Source organism: Cibotium barometz, chromosome 42, assembly GCF_041138505.1.
Source record: "Cibotium barometz isolate CiBa-2024 chromosome 42, ASM4113850v1, whole genome shotgun sequence".
Taxonomy (NCBI): domain Eukaryota; kingdom Viridiplantae; phylum Streptophyta; class Polypodiopsida; order Cyatheales; family Cibotiaceae; genus Cibotium; species Cibotium barometz.
In genome coordinates, this window is record NC_141087.1 from 2,677,868 (window position 1) to 2,697,591 (window position 19,724).

Consider the following 19,724-nt stretch of genomic DNA (forward strand, 5'->3'; position numbering starts at 1 on the left):
AAATTGGACGGGCGAGTGTGAAAGGGTTAGGGCAACTATAAAATAGCATGATGCAAGCACCTTGGCAAAGTTAAAAGCAACGCTTAAAGTTGAATGGGGTTGAGCGCGGGGAGGGGGAAAGTATGAAAAACAAAATGTGAAGGTGAGCATAAAAAAGGTAGGTATGATGGGAGAGTATGGAAGAAGGCCATTTAGGAAAAGGCGTGTATGATGGAGGCGGGTACGAATAGAGGCTTGCATCTAGGCGAAGGTATCGAAGGTGTAGAGTAAGAAGGGCCCACAGTGACAGTGGACAAACGTCCACCCGAATGCGCCTATTTACCACTATTTTTATTTTAATTGAAAAAGATTTAAGGAGATGATATAGGACATACACCTTAATCCTTGAACCATTCACCAAGGGAAGTAGAAGAGCTTCTAATGTGCAGAGTTTCACAGCATCTTGAGGAAGAATTTAGTGGACTAGAAATGGCCCTTCCCAAGTCGAAACTAGCTTTGCCCAATGCTAGAGTTAACCTTCTTGGAACCAAGGCTTCTACAGATGTCAGTCATGACTACATTGCTTGGGAAACCAATGCCCGGGTTTTATTTGGATAGTCATCCAGAACAAAATGGCATGGTGGGAAGCGTCATCATAGTGATTGGACCTACCCTATGGGACCCATTGTTAAATTCAACGAGCAAGGCTGCTTCAAGCGATGAACCAATTGAAATGGGATAACGTTCTTGAATGGTGACTTGTAAGAAGAACTTTATATGAGTCAACTAGCCAAATTTGCCCAACCTAGTCAAAGAATAGAAGGTATGCAAGCTTAATAAAGCTTTCTATTGTTTGAAACAAGCTCCCAGAGCTTGGTACCAGAAGATTCATGCCTATTTGACTAGACAAGGATTTCAAAACAATCCACAAGCAAAAAGCACTTTATAACTCATTACCAATTGCATAATCCTACATGGGTACGGATGAGGAATTAATGACAAACATACCATCTCTAAGGTCTGCACTAAAAAGAGAAATGGGAGCCTTGAGAGCAAATCCTCTCAGCTCCTATCACCATCATTATAACCATGGATGAATTCTTGGCATGCAAGCCTGAAGCTTGGGAGGCAATTGATCAATGGATAAAGAAGAAGCTTAAACCAATTTGAGAAATTTTGGAGACAGACCAAGCTAAAATAAGTAACCCATGATGATAGACATTCAAAAGATGTACCAGTTAGTGTAGTTGGAATTACTATGAGAGAGATGATATGAATGCCACCATGCTAGTCAAATTGGGAGAAGTGACCACTAGTGTGATCCTTTACAAGGGAGCAAGAGTGAGTAGTATGACCTAAGACATGTGGCAAAGATGGGGAGGAAAGTCAGTTAAGAGAGCCAAGATAGTCCTTAAGCTAGCAAAAGGAAATTTAGGAACCCTTATAGGAATCTTGAAGGATGTTGAGATAACATCATGTGGCCTCTAATCTACAAGCATACATTTGTTATTGACTTTAGAATACCACTAATTATGACGTGATTCTTGGAAAACCATTCATGTGCCAATTGTCAATGATTCATGATTGGTGTTATAACATTATTTATCTCTGTGGAGGAAATACCATTAAGGTAAACCTTAAGGACCAGAAGTACAAAGAAGTCCCCAAAATTCCTATTGAGATGACTTGGGGTCAGATATGACGACTTGCTTGGACTTATTACACATGCACCACTTCAGTGGAAAAAGTGGCAAAAGATGCGATTTGACAGATGAAGCTTCCAACGAGACCATGAAGAGGAGGAAAAATGGATGCACTTGCTAGCTACAATGGACGTATGTTCGATGCCCATGGGAGCACAGTTTTGTGATGAGAATGGAAGAGACATAATCCAGCGTCAATACGATTCTGCTCCGTGACTGGAATTCATTCCAATACTTACGCCAGAGATCATCGACCAATTAATCAGTTTTCATTATGAGTTCTCCAAGGGAAAATTTTGGTTCTCCAAGAGAAAACGGCCCCCATTGAGGGTTCCACTTCCACCATGCACAGTAGCCATTTCTCTTCCCACCTCTCCATTAAGGCAAGCAAGGAGGGCCTTTGGTTCACCTTTCACTTCGTTGAATTGTGAGAAACCTTGTAACTTACAGCAAACGCACATCTTAGAAATTCTACAATGGGTATCTAGATGCTTATTGAGCATGAACACTACATGTGTTTGCATTTCGAAGTTGTAAAATGCTTTCACTAAGGGTGGAGCCTGATGTACCCACAAAACCAAGGGTGGCACAGCTACATATCACCTCCTCAACATAAAGAAGGATATCTGGAGCAGCACCAATGGCTAAGGGGTCCTGCCTGCTGTTTTCTGTGGTTTTATAATGGGGCGGAAGAAACCCTGACTGAAGGCCATAGTCCTCGTTGACAAGTTTTATTGCAGCCTCCTGAATGAGAGCATCCCTGTCCTCAACAATATGCACTTTGTACGATGACTTGTTCATATTCATTTCCCCAAGGTAAGTACCAGTCCAATCAGAACGTGGTAAATCTGTCATAACAAACACATGTAATACTTGAGACAAACCTTGCTGTTTCTGAGCAAGCTTGAGCCGAGCTTCTAGGCTTGCAAATGTTTTTTCCCAGTGATTCTTGAACTGGCCATCAAGCAATCTCAACTGAGCACAGAGAAAAGGATGCCCAATTCTCTCCCTCGAGTACAACTTGCCTGCATCCACAATAGGGGGAGTGAAAGGAAGAAACGTGATTGTGTCAACCAGAGACCTGATTTTCCTGTCCATACTCGATCTAATGTCAACATGAAGCTGAGTTCCTTTGTACTCTGAAGAGAACAAACTTCCGAAGGAGAGCACTTGATATTTAGCTCTTTCTGAACCACTCCCAAGAGCATTCACAATATTCTTGAAGCTCCTCTTGTAATACCTTTTCCTTTTATCATAGCTTAAGCCTTGATTCAGAATCTCTAAAGCTGCTGATTCAGTCGGTTGAAATGACCCATTTGATTGAGATTTGTTTGAGCTTTCCATACCATGTACCCATATTGTTGTTCTGCAATCATCATTGACCCCATAGACACAACTTCCATGCACTTCTTCAGGCCTTGACAGCAGAGATCCACAATTTTCCAACGTTCCCCAGGTTGAACCATATGCGACCAGCCTTCTGCACAAGGATCCTGAGCAAGCTGATGAAACATCTACTCCACACCATAAAGAAGAGAAGATGCGAAGATCTACAGTCTTGACCAGGGGTACCACCACTGAGACATCAATGACATCAGCAATGGCAAGATATCTACACATGCAGAGCCAACACACATTCCTTCAAATGACAAGTACAGAACTGTAGATAAAAAAACATTTTAACAGTCGAGCATTCACAAAATGCTACATAACACATCAATAAGCAGAGTAAAAAAATGTTCCCTTCTTCTTGTTTCCAAAAACGAAAGTGTTAAATGAAAAGACTACACACAAACATGAGATTGTTTGATGTCACAGGTACATATCAGATATAGATGGCTTTTGCCAACACACGCACGCACAAACACATACATACAAAAATGCATGCATGTATGTATATTATGTGTCTATGTGTACACACACACTTATATACATATATATATATATATATATATATATATATATATATATATGCACACACACTTATATAGATATGTGTATATATATATATATGCACACACACTCATATAGATATGTGTATATATATACACATATCTATATGAGTGTGTGTGCATATATATATATATATATATATATATATATATATATATATATATATATATGCACACACACTTATATAGATATGTGTATATATATATATATGCACACACACTCATATAGATATGTGTATATATATACACATATCTATATGAGTGTGTGTGCATATATATATATATATATATATATATATATATATATATATATATATATATATGCACACACACTCATATAGATATGTGTATATATATACACATATCTATATGAGTGTGTGTGCATATATATATATATACACATATCTATATAAGTGTGTGTGCATATATATATATATATATATATATATATATATATATATATATGCACACACACTCATATAGATATGTGTATATATATACACATATATATGCACACACACTCATATAGATATGTGTATATATATACACATATCTATATAAGTGTGTGTGCATATATATATATATACACATATCTATATAAGTGTGTGTGCATATCTATATATATATATATACACATATCTATATATATATATATATATATATATATGCACACACACTTATATAGATATGTGTATATATATATATATATATATATATATATATATATATATATATATATATATACACATATCTATATAAGTGTGTGTATATATATACACATATCTATATAAGTGTGTGTGCATATATATATATATATATATATATATATATAGATATGTGTATATATATATATATAGATATGTGTATATATATATATATATATATATATATATATATATGCACACACACTTATATAGATATGTGTATATATATATATATGCACACACACTTATATAGATATGTGTATATATATACACATATCTATATAAGTGTGTGTGCATATATATATATATATACACACACACTTAGATATGTGTGTGTGTGTGTGTGTGTATATATATATATATATATATGCACACACACTTATATAGATATGTGTATATATATACAAACACAACCACACTTATATACATATGTGTATATATATGTGTGCAGTGTGTTGTGTGTGTGTGTGTGTGTGTGCATATATAGTGTGGTTTGGAGACGCTGCGACCTGCTCGCCTGGCTCGCCTGCTCCCTCGACCTACTCGCCTACTGTTCTGCTCGACCTCCTCGCCCCTTGTGTGTGAGCACGTCTGGTAAGGCGCGCCTGCTTCCTGGTCTGTGCCGGGCCTGCAGCCCTCTTTGCGACCTTCTGAGGGTCCCTTCTTAGCGCACAGAAACACTGTATTCTCATCGTCAATCTGCCCTATCTTCCTCTCTTCCGCGACCTGTCTGCGTGTGTAGGAGTGTGTGTGTGTGTGCGGGTGTGTGTGTGTGTGTGTGCGCGCGCCTCGCTACATGTCTCTGTTTTCCCTTCTGTGTAAGATAGTATTCCAATAGCGCTGTCCCCCTTTTTTTCTGATCTGTGTCTTCCTGCTGAATCGAATAGTCTCGATGGCAGAAACAAGCAAGTATTATGTCAAGAGAGCTCTTTCTCCTGAACCTAAAAGACAATCAAGGGAATCTCTGCCCCCCATAGCTCCTTCATCTGAAGATGCTTCCTATGTGTTTGACATGTTGAATGAGGATTTTCAACAAAGTAGAAGAGAATGGATACTACCTGCTCCGGAACTCACTTACAAGATGAAGTTGCCTTCTCTTGTGCATCCTCTGAAGAAGCTCTCTCAAACTGCAGTCATCATCTTTTTTCCAAGTAAAATACCCTCGGCTAATGATGTGGGACAATGGGTGAATTCTCTCCTAGGTGGATGCTATGTAGAAGGAGTCTATTTTGCCTCCAGAGGATTTTATGAAGTTCATCTCTTGGATGCATTGACAAAACAAAAGATGCTGGAAATGTCCCCTTTATTTTTTGGTCGTCAAATGGTCCACATCATGCCTTGGTCTCCTAATAAGGATTATCAGAATCTCATTAAACATCACTGCCCTGTATGGGTTGAAGTCGTTGCTTTTCCAGATTACATGAGAACAGAGCTTCCAGGTTTAGCAATGACATTGGGACAAGTGATCTGTCCCCCTCGTCCCACAGGTAATAAAAATCGTTTTTGCATCTTATGGGAATCGGGATACTGATAGACCAACCCCCTCTTCTATTGCAGTTGAGATTGAGGGTGTTAATTTGGGAAAGAAATATTTTACTTTGAAATGGGGCATTTTTGCTGGAGCTTGTTTCTCTTGTCACAAGTTCGGGCATCTAGCTTCTGAGTGTCCAACGATCCTTCATCTGCCTCCTCCAGCTGCCATTCCTCAGCCATCTACTAAAGGAGGTCAAAAGACTTATGTGGAAAAGACCGAAGCTAAAGGAGCAAAGCCTTCAGTTCATACAGGGAACCAAACCAATTCAGCTCAAAACAAGGATAAAGGACAAAGCAAGCTAGTGGAAAATAATTCATCTTCTCACGAGGGTTGGCAGAATGTAAAGAAGACGGTGCCTCTCAAACAAAGACCTCTCCAATCTCGTAATTGGGATGCTTCTGCTCCATCTCCTGGTCAACCTTCTACCTCTTCGGACAGCCCCATCTCAAAGGCATGGGTCAATGCAGTTAAGAAGGGTATTCCACTTTGTGAAGAAGATGATCTAGTCAGGGAATTGGATTCTGAGGGTCAGCAAGACCCTATGGCAATGGCAGAGGCCTGATTCCTCCCTTTCTCTTTGAGGACTGCTCATCTCTTGTACATATTTTCATGTGTTCTTCTCTTAAATGTTTTTCTTATAACATACAGGGCCTCTGCAATCAGCATAAATGGAGGCTCCTATGGCATTATATAAATAATACTCATCCAGATGTTGTGTGTCTGCAAGAGCATAATCAGCATTCTTTTGCTGGCCAGCATGGGTTCTTTTCAGGATATGATATATTTTATGTAGGATCTGGACAATTCTCTGGGTTGTGTATTTTAGCCAGACATGATCTGCAGCCCTGTGTAGCATATAATGATCTTTGTGGCTGATGGATGATTATCCAATGTATGATCAATGGAGAGATTTTTGAAATAGGCTCCTTGTATGCCTCTCGAATTTCAGCTTCCAGAGCTCAAATGTGGGACTCCATAAACCAATATCCTTGGTCCTCAAATGCTCTACTTTGTGGTGACTTTATGTCACGTGCACACCAGTCAGGTGTACAGTGACATGGCATCACTCTATGGCTTCATTAGCATCATCAGTAGTCATCAGGCATTTTATCAGCATTTTACAGGCATTTTTCAGGTATTTATGACCAGCCGACTGGCATTTATGGTATTTATGCTCAGTCGTGGACATACAGCATCTGGCCGACTGCATTAATGCTGGCCGACCAGCATCCCTCATGCATATAAATAGAAGAGCATCTCCATTCAGCCATTCAGGTTGAGCATAGCAGCATTCAGTCCCTTGTGCTCCAACGCATCTCCTCCAGGAAGCCTTGGGAGCAGCATAATCAGCAAACGCATCATCCTCAGCAGCACAATCAGCAAACGCATCAGCATCAGCATCATTTCCAGCAAACGCATCATCATCAGCCCATCAGTGTTGCGTTTCATCATCAGGTCAGCATTCAGCTTCTGTTCCCTAAGCCTCCCTTCAGCGTTTCCTTCCAGGAGACGAGGGAAAGAGTGGACAGCAGTTCATCCCGCATTTACAGCACATAGGCAGCATATTCAGCAGTACAGATCCATTTGGGATCTCATTGTAACATCATTCATTCATCTAATATAGCTGCATTGCATTGACACATATCTGTTTGTCTCTTAAACATCATTAAGTGCAGTTAAGTCAGACTAAGGTTGTGATTACTACGGTCTTAACCCCTCACATGTCACATTGGTATCAGAGCTTCACAGGGTAACCAGCCTTAGAGCATGTTCATTCCATCAGTCATTCAGTCAGTCATCATTTTTATCGCTTCTGCACAGTTAAACCCAGTTCTCAAAATTTTGCAAGCCACCCTTAGGGATTTTCCCTTAGGTCTGCATCAGGAACCCATCCATCTGCATTCTTGCACAGCATATAGGGTTGCACATGGCTTGCATAGCAGTCATCTTAGCAGTCATCTTAGCAGTCAGTCTTGCATACATGTTACCCATGAACTCTCAGGGAAGAAGGACATCCATCATCAAAGGAGCACATAAGTTTTGGCTTCAACTGGCAGCAGCAGGGGGTTTCTCTTCCACAGAAGAAGACGGAAGTTTGCTCCAACATCGCCTCAGGAGGTTCAGAGCTTCAGGTAGGACGGAGATGGTAGGTGAAAGGTTCCCACATGCAGGTCAGGGGTGACTCAGGTATTTGCCATTCAGTTCCCGCAGTATATAGAGTCTTGGCTCAAAGGATTTCACTCCTGCAGACGGCCTCAGTCCCAGCAGAAGACAGAAGGGGGCAGCGGTTCGGAGGAGAAGGATCGCAGAAGAGTCGAAGGTTGCCAGGTTTATCACCCAGCAACAGTTTAGCAGCGGGGAATGTCACGTGCACACCAGTCAGGTGTACAGTGACATGGCATCACTCTATGGCTTCATTAGCATCATCAGTAGTCATCAGGCATTTTATCAGCATTTTACAAGCATTTTTCAGGTATTTATGACCAGCTGACTGGCATTTATGGTATTTATGCTCAGTCGTGGACATACAGCATCTGGCCGACTGCATTAATGCTGGCCGACCAGCATCCCTCATGCATATAAATAGAAGAGCATCTCCATTCAGCCATTCAGGTTGAGCATAGCAGCATTCAGTCCCTTGTGCTCCAACGCATCTCCTCCAGGAAGCCTTGGGAGCAGCATAATCAGCAAACGCATCATCCTCAGCAGCACAATCAGCAAACGCATCAGCATCAGCATCATTTCCAGCAAACGCATCATCATCAGCCCATCAGTGTTGCGTTTCATCATCAGGTCAGCATTCAGCTTCTGTTCCCTAAGCCTCCCTTCAGCGTTTCCTTCCAGGAGACAAGGGAAAGAGTGGACAGCAGTTCATCCCGCATTTACAGCACATAGGCAGCATATTCAGCAGTACAGATCCATTTGGGATCTCATTGTAACATCATTCATTCATCTAATATAGCTGCATTGCATTGACACATATCTGTTTGTCTCTTAAACATCATTAAGTGCAGTTAAGTCAGACTAAGGTTGTGATTACTACGGTCTTAACCCCTCACATGTCACACTTTAATAATTCTCCTCGCTGGAAGGACAATACCACACATAAATCCCATATGCTTCCCTCTGAAATCCAACAATGGGAACATATGACTTCATCACTTCATACTGCAGATTTATGGACAGCAACTCACCCTTCGGTTTTGGGATTCACATATCATCATAATGCTTTTACAGAATATTGGGCCAGGCTTGATAGATGGTATCTTATTCATGCTCAGCAATATGATGATTATACATGTCAAATGTGGACTGATTATTCTCAACAACTATCTGATCACACTCCACTTTGGCTCAACCTTTCATTTGGTATGCCTCTGGATGATATTCAGCTCTCTTTAGTCAGACATTTGCAGGTTAATCAATTATATCTTTCTCATGAAAAATTCCAGCAAATGATCAGATTGGCTTGTAAGCCATTGTTATCCCATGCTCAGGAGGATCTAGATTTTGCTTGGAACTCTTTTGTACATCGTATTCAAAATGTCATTAAGGAATATGGAAGATGGTACATGGCAGAAACCAGAAAGCATATCCAGTGGGAAAAATTATACAAGCAGTCTTTGGTACAGATTAGCCATCAAAGGTCTCTTTCTGCTTCTGAACAGAATTCATTGTCTTGTGCTTCTTCCATAATTGATGCTAATGATAAACGCAAGCTTTCCAAATGGCAGACAAGGGCTAGAGTTAAACCTATGCTAGATAAGGGTTGCTCCTCGAAATCTTTCTTTCGAAATTTACACACGTACAGACAAAGTCAATCTATCATGAGAGTCAGGAAACCCGATGGTCTTTGGACCCAGACTTTATCGCAGCTAGAAAAACAATGTCTGGATCATTTTCAGCTTCTTTTTTCTCTACCATCTTCTTCTACACCTCAGGCTGCATTGGCTCGGAGCAGATTTATTGAGCTTGTTTCTCCTATTGTTTCTTTGCAAAAAGCTTCAATGCTGGAAATGTCCTTTTCAGATACTGAATTGGATGAAGCCCTCAAGCATTTGGGTAAACATAAATCCCCAGGCTGGGATGGTTTGACGGTTGAATTTTTTGTAGCCTTCTGGGATGAATTGAAGGGTCCGATCTTGAAGCTCATTAATGTAGCCTGACAGCATCAATATCTTCCCTCAGCTTGGAAGCATGGTCTGGTTAAGCTTCTGCCCAAAAAACCTCTGTGTGAGACAATGGATGACTGGAGGCCTATCACTTTGATGCCTGTTATATATAAACTTATTGCTAAAATGTTGGTACATCGGATAAAGGATATCCTTCATGATGGACTTCATCCCAGGCAATATGGTTTTGTTCCAAGAAGGCATATACATGATAATATCTCCAATACTCTCATTGCAATGGAATATGCAAAATACTCTGCTCAAGATGTCTTGGTCATGCAGGTGGATGTGGCAAAGGCATTTGATACGGTACAGTGGGATTATGTTTCTCAAATCATGTCTAAACTTGGTTTTGGGCCAAAGCTAGTTAATGTCATATATTGGCTTTACTCAGTTTCATGGATCATCTGGTTGATACTAGACAGTTAGAGGGGCTTCAAATTTCTGGTTCACGGCCTTTCATTGCACAGGCTTATGCAGATGATTCATTCTTCATGCAAAAGAACAGTCCTCTGGACCTTCGCCTATTGATGGATACTCTTTCAGATTTCGGGTTGGCAGCTGGTCTAAAAATTAATTTTCAAAAATCAAAACTCTTACCTCTCAAGCATTGTGACTGGCATGCTATCCTGTGGCCCGGCCAGATTATTTATCCGGAAAGCATAGTAAGACATTTGGGTTATCCCATTGGCTGGAAAATCAGAAATAAGCAACAAATATCTTGGGTGCTAAACAAAATTCAAGACAAATTAGAATATTGGAAGATCTCCACTTGGCCATTGCACGTACGGCTTCGAATTGTTCAGTCAATTGTTCTGGCTTATGTCCAGTTCTACCTTCCTCTCTTACATTGGTCATCTCGAGATTCTTTCTTCTTTTATGTCTCAAGCCATGGAGATTTTTTGGAAAACTAAGCTTCATAAAAAAGCTTTAAGGTTGCTCCAAATGGACCTGCTTTGCTCACCAAGAATGCATGGTGGTTTGAATATTATAAACATCAAATTTCATGTGCTGGCAAGAAAGATCACTATGCTCAAAACCTTTTTTCAACAAGAGCAGCCTTGGTCTATCATGTTGGCAATTTTGTGTGGTCAGATGCGCACAAATGCTTATGGTCGTTGGTTAGTTGATCCATCGGAAGTAGTACTTGGCAAATTTCAAGGTAAAATCCCTGGTTGTCCATTTTCTACTTCCTTGATTCAGGATTGGAAGAAAGTGCTCTCTCGCATCAAATGGTCTCCCCATCCTGCTTCTATAGCTTCCTCGCTTCGAATGGAAAGCATACATTGGAGTGCTGTTTTTTACTCTCCCCTTGCTGTACAACAACCAATCAGAGCTTACAATCTTATGAAGTTGGGCATCCGGTTCATTGACGACGTGGTAGATACTCGAGGGCAAATTTTTTCTTTTCCGGCAGCATGCCAACAATACAAACTTGGGATGCATCATAGATCTATATGGAAAGCTATTGCAGATCTCTTACACCCTTTCATTCCGATTCCAACATTGGATGTAAGAGAGGCTTCAAGATTGGCATCTTCAGTCTTCAAGTTCAAGATTATCCTCTCAGCCTTTGCATCTATTGACTTCTATACAGGCTTATCGATTGATATTACCTCCTCCATGGATTGCTCATCATGCTAATTCTCTTTGGCATCTGGATAAGTCTTTAGCTTGGTGGAAAGGAAAACTGACATTGATATGGAAGTTGAAAATGCCATTGAAGCAGAGACTCTTTCTTTGGAGATGTATTGTCGGTATTTTTCCAGTGGGAGTGAAATTGGCTAAAAGAAGGATTGCCTCTCCTCTTTGTCCAAGATGTCATCATACTACTGAGAGTATTCCGCATTTATTGCGGTCTTGTTCATATTCCAGAGACCTTCTGGATAAAATCTCCTATTTTTTATCTCTCAGATTTCCTGCACACAGGTTCTACAGGTTTTTCTGGATGTTTGGCATTCCGAGCCTCTTTGCGGCAGTCCTTATATGATGCCGTACATGAGGAAGATTTGGATGTTTCTTGTGTTCAGCTTTTCTTTTACTGTTTCTGATGGATAGGGCATAGGCTCTTTTCTTGAGCACTGCCCTGTTCTTGCATAGAACTTTTTTACTGTTGTTTTTAAGTTCTAGGGTTTAGACATCCTCTTGATGTCAAACCCTTTTGTACATTTATGATATAATGCAATTTCAACTGGTTTTACAAAAAAAGTGTGTGTGCATATACATATATATACATACATACATATATATATATATACATATGTATACACATACATACATATATACATATATATATATATATGTATACATATGTATACACATACATACATATATACATATATATATGTATACATATATGTATACATATATATATACATATATATATATATAGATATATATATATTTGTGTATACATATAGATATATATATGTAAACATACACATATAATGTATACATATAGATATATGTACGTATATACATACATATATGTACGTATATATACGTATATATACGTATGTATATGTATATATATGTATATGTATATGTATATGTATATATATGTACATATATATATATATGTGTGTGTGTGTGTGTGTGTGTGTGTGTGTGTGTGTGTGTATGTATATTTGTGTATACATATAGATATATATGTATATATATATATATACATACATACATACATACATACATACATACATACATGCATGCATGCATGCATGCATGCATATATATATATATATATATATATATATATATATATATATATATATATACACACACATATATATACACATATATATGTATACATATAGATATATATATCTTTGAGGAGGCAGAGGCAGAGGCGGAGGCGGAGGCGGCACCGGCGGAGACGATGGGGGAGGATGTATCACAAGGCAGGGAGATGACCTCATCATCCGCCCTTGAGCTTCTACCACTATCATGGTGAGCACCTAATCCACCCTTAATATTGTTGAAGATCTCATCGGATCTAGCTAGGGGGACTTCCTTGCATGGCACAACTTGTCCCCCCCACCTTTACGAGCTGTTGGAGAAGCCTAGTGACTCCGCTTGTGTATTGTCTGCCACAATACTTACAAGTCCACCTATATGACTTGGACTTTCCATCAACTTTCTCTACATGGATAGCATGCACATTGAAGGCTTCATTCTTCTCCCTCGTCATTGTAATAGAGAGAGGAGAACTTAGAAGAGATGGATAGTCGAGAGAGAGAGAGAGAGAGAGAGAGAGAGAGAGAGAGAGAGAGAGAGGCTTGAGAAAATGAGAGTGAGAGAGGCTTGAGAGAGAAATGAAATGAAATGAAATGTTATATTAACGTCTTCAAAAGGCCATAATGACCTATGAGACCAAAAGTTACATCATGGTGGATCTGATACAATGTCTGGATAAAAAACCCCAGAAAATGAAAAATAAAGATGATACTACTGGCACCTAGAAAATGAAACTGGAACTGGAAGGTACACTATGGAGGTACCTCCATCTCATAATATGTGCCGCATCGGACACTGGCGGATCTCCTCAATATCCTCTGTGGTCAGCACCCTGACTGGGTGTCTCGCATGCCTCGCAAGAATAATCCGAATCTGCCGCTGCAACCTCCGTCTATGCTGGGATGCCCTCCTCCGTAGTCGTGGGCGTCTGGACCACCCAAGCTCAATCGCACGATCAATCAGTGTACCCCTGGTGTGGGCGGTATCCATGTCCTGCTGCTGCTGTGGTCCATCTGGCGCAGTGATGGCGGGACTAAAGAAGTCTGTAATGTGCCTCTGAGTCTGGCTCTCTGTGCGCCTAAGCAGGCTATCTCTATGTCTCCGCAACTCAAGCAAGAACAATCCCAAACACCTCTGGTCCTGGTACCCCATGACTCTGGAAAGTGGTCCAAAACCCTCTCTGAATAAACAGTGGAAACGACCACGTATCTCATAGTATGCAGTACAATGGCATATATAATGCAGCTCTGTCTCTGGCTCCCCATGGCATACTCGGCATATCCTGGCCTCAGCTGGTATACCTCTATATCGGCCAATCTCAATCTCAAGCTGGTGTGAGGATGTACGAATCTGACCAATAGCACATCGTACTGCATGAGACAAGTGTACATCCATGTAACTGGGTCTGATCACAAAACCATCTGCTGTGAGCTGAAGAAAATGCTCTCTGTAGAAAGCCATCTTCGTGCCCAGCTCCTCAGTCGGCTGTATCCATGTCCTCCTAATGTCCAGCTGAACTAAATCCTGACGGATGAGTCTGGTAATCTCTGTCCGTGTAAGAGTGAGAGAGGGTGCCTCCAGAGAATACTGGAAGGGAGGCAATCTGTCCATGCTAAAACCATGTGCCTGGAACCAAGATGTCATCTGTCCATACCAACAAGCCGTGTCTCCCTGTAAAGCCAACTGTCGGGAGGACTCCAGGGCGAGGCGTGCATATCTGTCTCGGGGGAGATCCCACAAGCCATGTATGTAGGAGACTGATCTCGTAAGAGCCTCAATCACCAAAGGGGCAGCCGCCAGCTCTGCTCGAATAATCTCATGAGGTACCACAGCCTTGGCTCTAATAAGCCTAGCAATCATAGATACCAAAGGCCTCTCCATACCTCTCCACCCGCCTGCGCTGTGATGGCCCACTGAAGGTCCCCATATCTGCACTCCATAAAGCATAGCTGATGTCACTAGAGTGTCAAAAAGCCAGAGTTTCGTTCGAGGTTCCTGAAACTGAACCTGCGAACACATCCTCTCCAAACCACCCAGGGCTGCATGTGCTCTAGTCAATCTAGTCTCTGCTGCTCTCCTCATCGAAAACACTGGCCCACTGAATACTACCCCAAGATATGTATATGCACCTGTATACTCCACAATCTCCTGCCCATATGTAAATGTGGAAGCTGATCGCCTAACCCACTGTGGCGTGGTGTTAAACACCATAACCTTGGTTTTGCCAAGGTTGACAGACAATCCACTATCCTGTGCAAACTCATGTAAAGCATCCAGATGACGCTGCATACCCTCAGGAGAGTCAGAGATCAACACAATATCATCAGCATATAACAATAGTGGGATCCATGTACCTGCTAGTTGGGCTCCTCTGTCCCCCAATCTCTCAATGTAGTCAGAAGCCTCATCCACATACATACCAAACAGTGAAGGAGATAACGGGCAACCTTGCTTCACTCCTATAGTGGAGTGAACCAAAGTAGAGACCCCCTCTAGGGTGCGTACCTGTCCTACAACTGATCTGTATAAAGCCATAATCCCCCATATGAGCTCTGTGGGTACCCCCATCTCCTGTAATCGCCTCATCAATCTGGCTCTGGGCACTGTATCAAATGCTTTGCGGAAGTCCACAAAGCTACAATAAATCCGTCGCCCATGCGACCTGCCCTCCTCAATAATGGCCCGCAGAGTCAAGATGTGGTCAAGAGTAGAGAAACCTCTCCTGAACCCTGCCTGTCCCTCTGCTCGAATGCCAACTCTCTCTGCCCATCTACTCAACTGCTGCTCAAGAATGGATGCATACAATCGTGCTAGTGTGTGACCAATCATAATAGTGCGATAATTACCTGGCTCCATAGGGTCCCCTGACTTGAAGATAGGCACGATGGTGGACCTACTCCAAGTCTCGGGTAAGCCTTCGCACATAGCACGATTGAACATCACTGCTAGAAGCTCTGCCAGCATGTCTCTCGCATGAATAAAGTGCTCAGCAACCAATCCATCGTGATCATATGCTCTCCCAGTCTTCATCCTATCAATGGCCTTCCTTACCATCTCTGCGGTAAAGAAAGTACATGTTTGTGGGCATGGTGCTGGCGGGTCAGGAAAAGGTGTCTGTCCAGGAACTGTATATAGAGATGCTGCATAACTACCCCAGACCTCTGTAGAAGTGATGGCCAAAGCAGGGGAGGACTCATGAAACAGACGCCAAGCCTCCCTCGAATCCTGGCTCAAGAACAGCTGGTATAATTCCTGCTCTAGCTGAGCAAGGAAGGCCCGCTTCTTCCTTCGCACAAGGCGTCGGAAGGCAATACGTGACTGTCGGTGAGTAGTGACTCCCAAAGCAACCTCCCGCTGCAGTCGGGCTCTGGTCTCTCTGCACTCCTCATCATACCAACTGTTCTGGGGCATACATCTAGAACGCTGTCTCTGTCCAGGCTGAGTATGTGGATATGCCTCTCTCGCTGCATCATGTAAAGTCTCTGTCAGTATATGGGTCAACTCCTCCAAAGGTCTCCCTGGCTCCTCTGTGTACAGACGTCTATAAATCCCATCTGTGTAGACAACATCAGTCTCTGAGGTAAAAGTATATCGAGTGTGATCTGCCCCTCGTGTCCTCTGAGCTGTGGTAAAGTGAAAAGAGATGGTCAATGTCAACAATGCATGATCCACTACTACCCCAATGGGCCGAGATCCAACTGTGAAGTCCTCAATGCATGAAACAAAGCTGGGCATAGCCATAACATAATCCACTGTGCTAGCACCATGTCTATGTGGAAAGCAAGTAAATCCAGCTGCTGACGGAAACCTCTGCAAGCCATTAAGTATGGCCAACCCATGTGCAGTCCCCATATCTACCAAATATCTCCCATACTCTGTGCACTCCACATCCTGTGAGCGTCTGTCTAATCCCATATCCAGAGTGTCCAGCTCTCTCAGCATCTCCTCCGAGGTATCATAAAAGGCTGTCTGGCGGTTGCCCGTCCGGGCATTAAAGTCCCCTAACAGGATGATGTCTCCATCCCTAGAGAACTCCCATATGTCATCATCTAGCACAGAGAAAGGAGACTGCCCTCTAGGTGCTGCATATGTCGATGTACTAGGAGCAAAATAGCATATGGCAATATACAGGAATCTGCCTGTGTCGGCCCTCAGTCTCACCCACATATATCTGGCCTGATCATCTCTCCGAACTATGTGTAGAAGCGGTTGCAGCTCCTCCCTGAAAAGAACTGCCACCCCTCCTGATCCTCTACTACTGTGTACCGATCTCGTCCCTACTCTGCAAGCTGTCTCCCATTTGTATCCTGTCACCTGTGGCATCATCTGACCAGGGGCCTGGTGAGTCTCCGAGTAGAAGACTATATCTCTATCTCTAAAGCTGTCCTCAAAGGCACCTACATCAAGTCTGAGAGATCCATTGCAGTTCCAGGCTGCCAGCTTTAATTTGGTCCCATAGGTCTCGCACCGTCATGTAGAGCGTCGCTCCACGATGACCACCCTCCCTTCTCTATAAAATGCTATCTTACCCTTTTCTCTTGCTGCTCTAATCTCTGGCATGACTTCCTTCATATGTGCAAGCTGTGAAAGAGTAAGATCATCACCAAGAAAAATGCCTGTATTCTTTAAAGTGGGTCGTCTCTTCAAGAACTCCTTCTTCGCCTCAATAGAAGGGAAGCGAAGTATGAGAGCTCTTTCCTTTGATGTTTCCCCGTTGCCTCCGCTTTTTTTGCCCACTCTCCAGGCTTTTGCGTGTGTCGGACTGTCAATCCCCATCAACACCATAAGCTCTTTCACCTCCTCTTCAACTTTATCCCCGTCTTTAAGGCCGGTAATCCTCACATGCAAAGCACGTGTACGTCTTCGTTGTTCCTCTTCCAAAGTCATGTTAATGATTGTAGGTGTAGGGGTTGTTATCTCCTTACCTTTACCCTTCTTGGCGACCTCTATCCACTTCTCCGCTTCATCCATCTTCTTTTGCGTCTTGGTGATGACTTCCACCCATGAGGAAGTCTTTGCTTCCTGTTGCTTCTCTTCTTCCTTAATTGCCCGTACTTGTTCCTTGATAACCTTGAGCTCTTCTATCATGGATGGCTGAATTTCACCTTCTTCAAGTCCACCATTTGCCTTGGCCTCTGCAAGCTCGCTCTGAAGAGCTGAAATTACGCCTTTGAGCGTGTTGACTTCCCCGTGAAGGTCTTTGACTTCCGCTATGAGGTCCTCCTTCTCCTCTTTCCACCGCTTACCCTCATTGAATACCATTTGGAGAAAGTTTGCTTTCTCCTTCCACCATCCCTCCATCTCTGCCTTCCATTCCTTCATTTCCTTTTCCACATTTGTTATCCTCTTGTTTGTGACCATAAAGGTCGCCTTCGTCGGGTTGCGCAAGGGGGAAGCCATGGAAGAAGTGAGAGAGAGAGAGTTATGCTGCTGCCTTGGGGGCCTGAGCAAGGGTGGGTGGGAAAAGGGGGGCGCACAGCCTCAGCCTAACGGATAGACAGACTGGCCATTGCCAGCAGACCTGTGCGGCGTACAGCGAACAGGGCAGCGGGCGGGGGCGGCGAGCAGGGCAGGAGGCGGAAGCGAGCTGGGTGGCGGCGAGAGAGAGAGAGAGAGAGAGAGAGAGAGAGAGAGGGGAGGCGCAGGCAGGCAGCGGGAGGGGAGAGCGTAGAGCGAAGGGGGCAGCGGGAGGGGTGGGCGCAGGGCGGAGAGAGAGAGAGAGAGAGAGAGAGAGAGAGAGAGGCGAACAGGGGCGGGCGAAGAGAGAGAGGCGCACAGGAGAGAGAGAGAGAGAGAGAGCGTAGAGCGCACAGGAGAGAGAGCGTAGAGAGAGAGAGTCTAGAGGCTTGAGAGAGGGGGGAGAGAGTAGCTTGAGAGTTAAGAGAGAGGAAGAAAGAAAGATATATTAAGCGTCTACTAAAGACCCAATGGAGCTATGAGACCAAAGTAATACAATAATGTTCATGGCATATCTCATCATGGAATGGAAAATAAAACAGAAAGAAAACATAAACATAGCTATCTCATTGGCGTGATACAAAACTATCCATAGAAACTCATCATGGAATACTAAGAAACATGAGAGCAGCATCAGCTCCAAGTAGATGGTATACCACTCTCCAAAATATTAAGCATGGGGCTAATGAGTATGGCCGAGAGGTCTCCCTCAGCTATGTCACGTGGAAACATAGCTCGATGGTGGTGGACCATGTCCTGGATCTAGAGCTGATGAGGTGATCTAGCCGACGGCCGAGGTGCCGGGAGCATTGAGCACGTTGGAGTGTGGAGGCTCAATCCGAGCTAGCTCCTCTCAGGCGAGGTAGGTCCGGAGCAGTTCGTGGAGGGTCCACAAGATCCACTATATCGGTGTCCTCCACCTCCTGGATCCGAAAGAAACTGGATAGTTGAGACTAGAGAGAGCGCGCGAGAGAGAGAGAGAGAGGCTTGATATTTGAGACTTGAGAGAGAGAGGCTAGAGCTTCAATAATCAAAGCTCAAGGCTCAAGCTATGTAGTATGGAGATTGGAGCTTCAAGGCTTGACGTTGAATGTGAGGGAAGCTTGGGGGATAGGGGGCCATAGCAAAAGACTTGGCCCAAGACAAGGCAAAGAAGACGGTCACAAAACAGGTAGCAAAAGGGCGGAAAAAACGGGCAACAAAACAACGAAAAAACGGGCAGAAAACTGCAAAAAAACGGTAACTGCGCTAGCGCCAACGTATTATCTTACCATACAATATCATACGGTACCGTACTATACGAACCGTATGGTACGAACCGGTTCATACCAGTACGAGAAACAACTATGGTGTGTATGTGGATTGTGTTGTTTATTCGCACATGCGTTTCAATCGTTCCCCTTAACGTTGAGAGGGTTGTTGCATCAGAATTTTCACGGTGCGACGTGGAAGAAGCCCAAACCTACACTGAAGTGCAGTATCCCGAAGAA

General features: G+C 42.9%; 1 protein-coding gene across 1 annotated transcript in view; it reads right to left on the reverse strand.

The window, feature by feature from the left end:
* Window positions 1-1,481: 1,481 nt before the first annotated feature.
* The window catches only part of LOC147614060 (O-fucosyltransferase family protein), a 53,428-nt gene continuing 35,185 nt past the window's right edge, over window positions 1,482-19,724 (reverse strand). Inside the window, exon 2 of the mRNA XM_086780601.1 lies at window positions 1,482-3,294. Within this exon, the coding sequence (XP_086636727.1) occupies window positions 2,175-3,294 (1,120 nt within the window). The 3' untranslated portion in view covers window positions 1,482-2,174. The remainder of the gene's footprint in view (window positions 3,295-19,724) is intronic.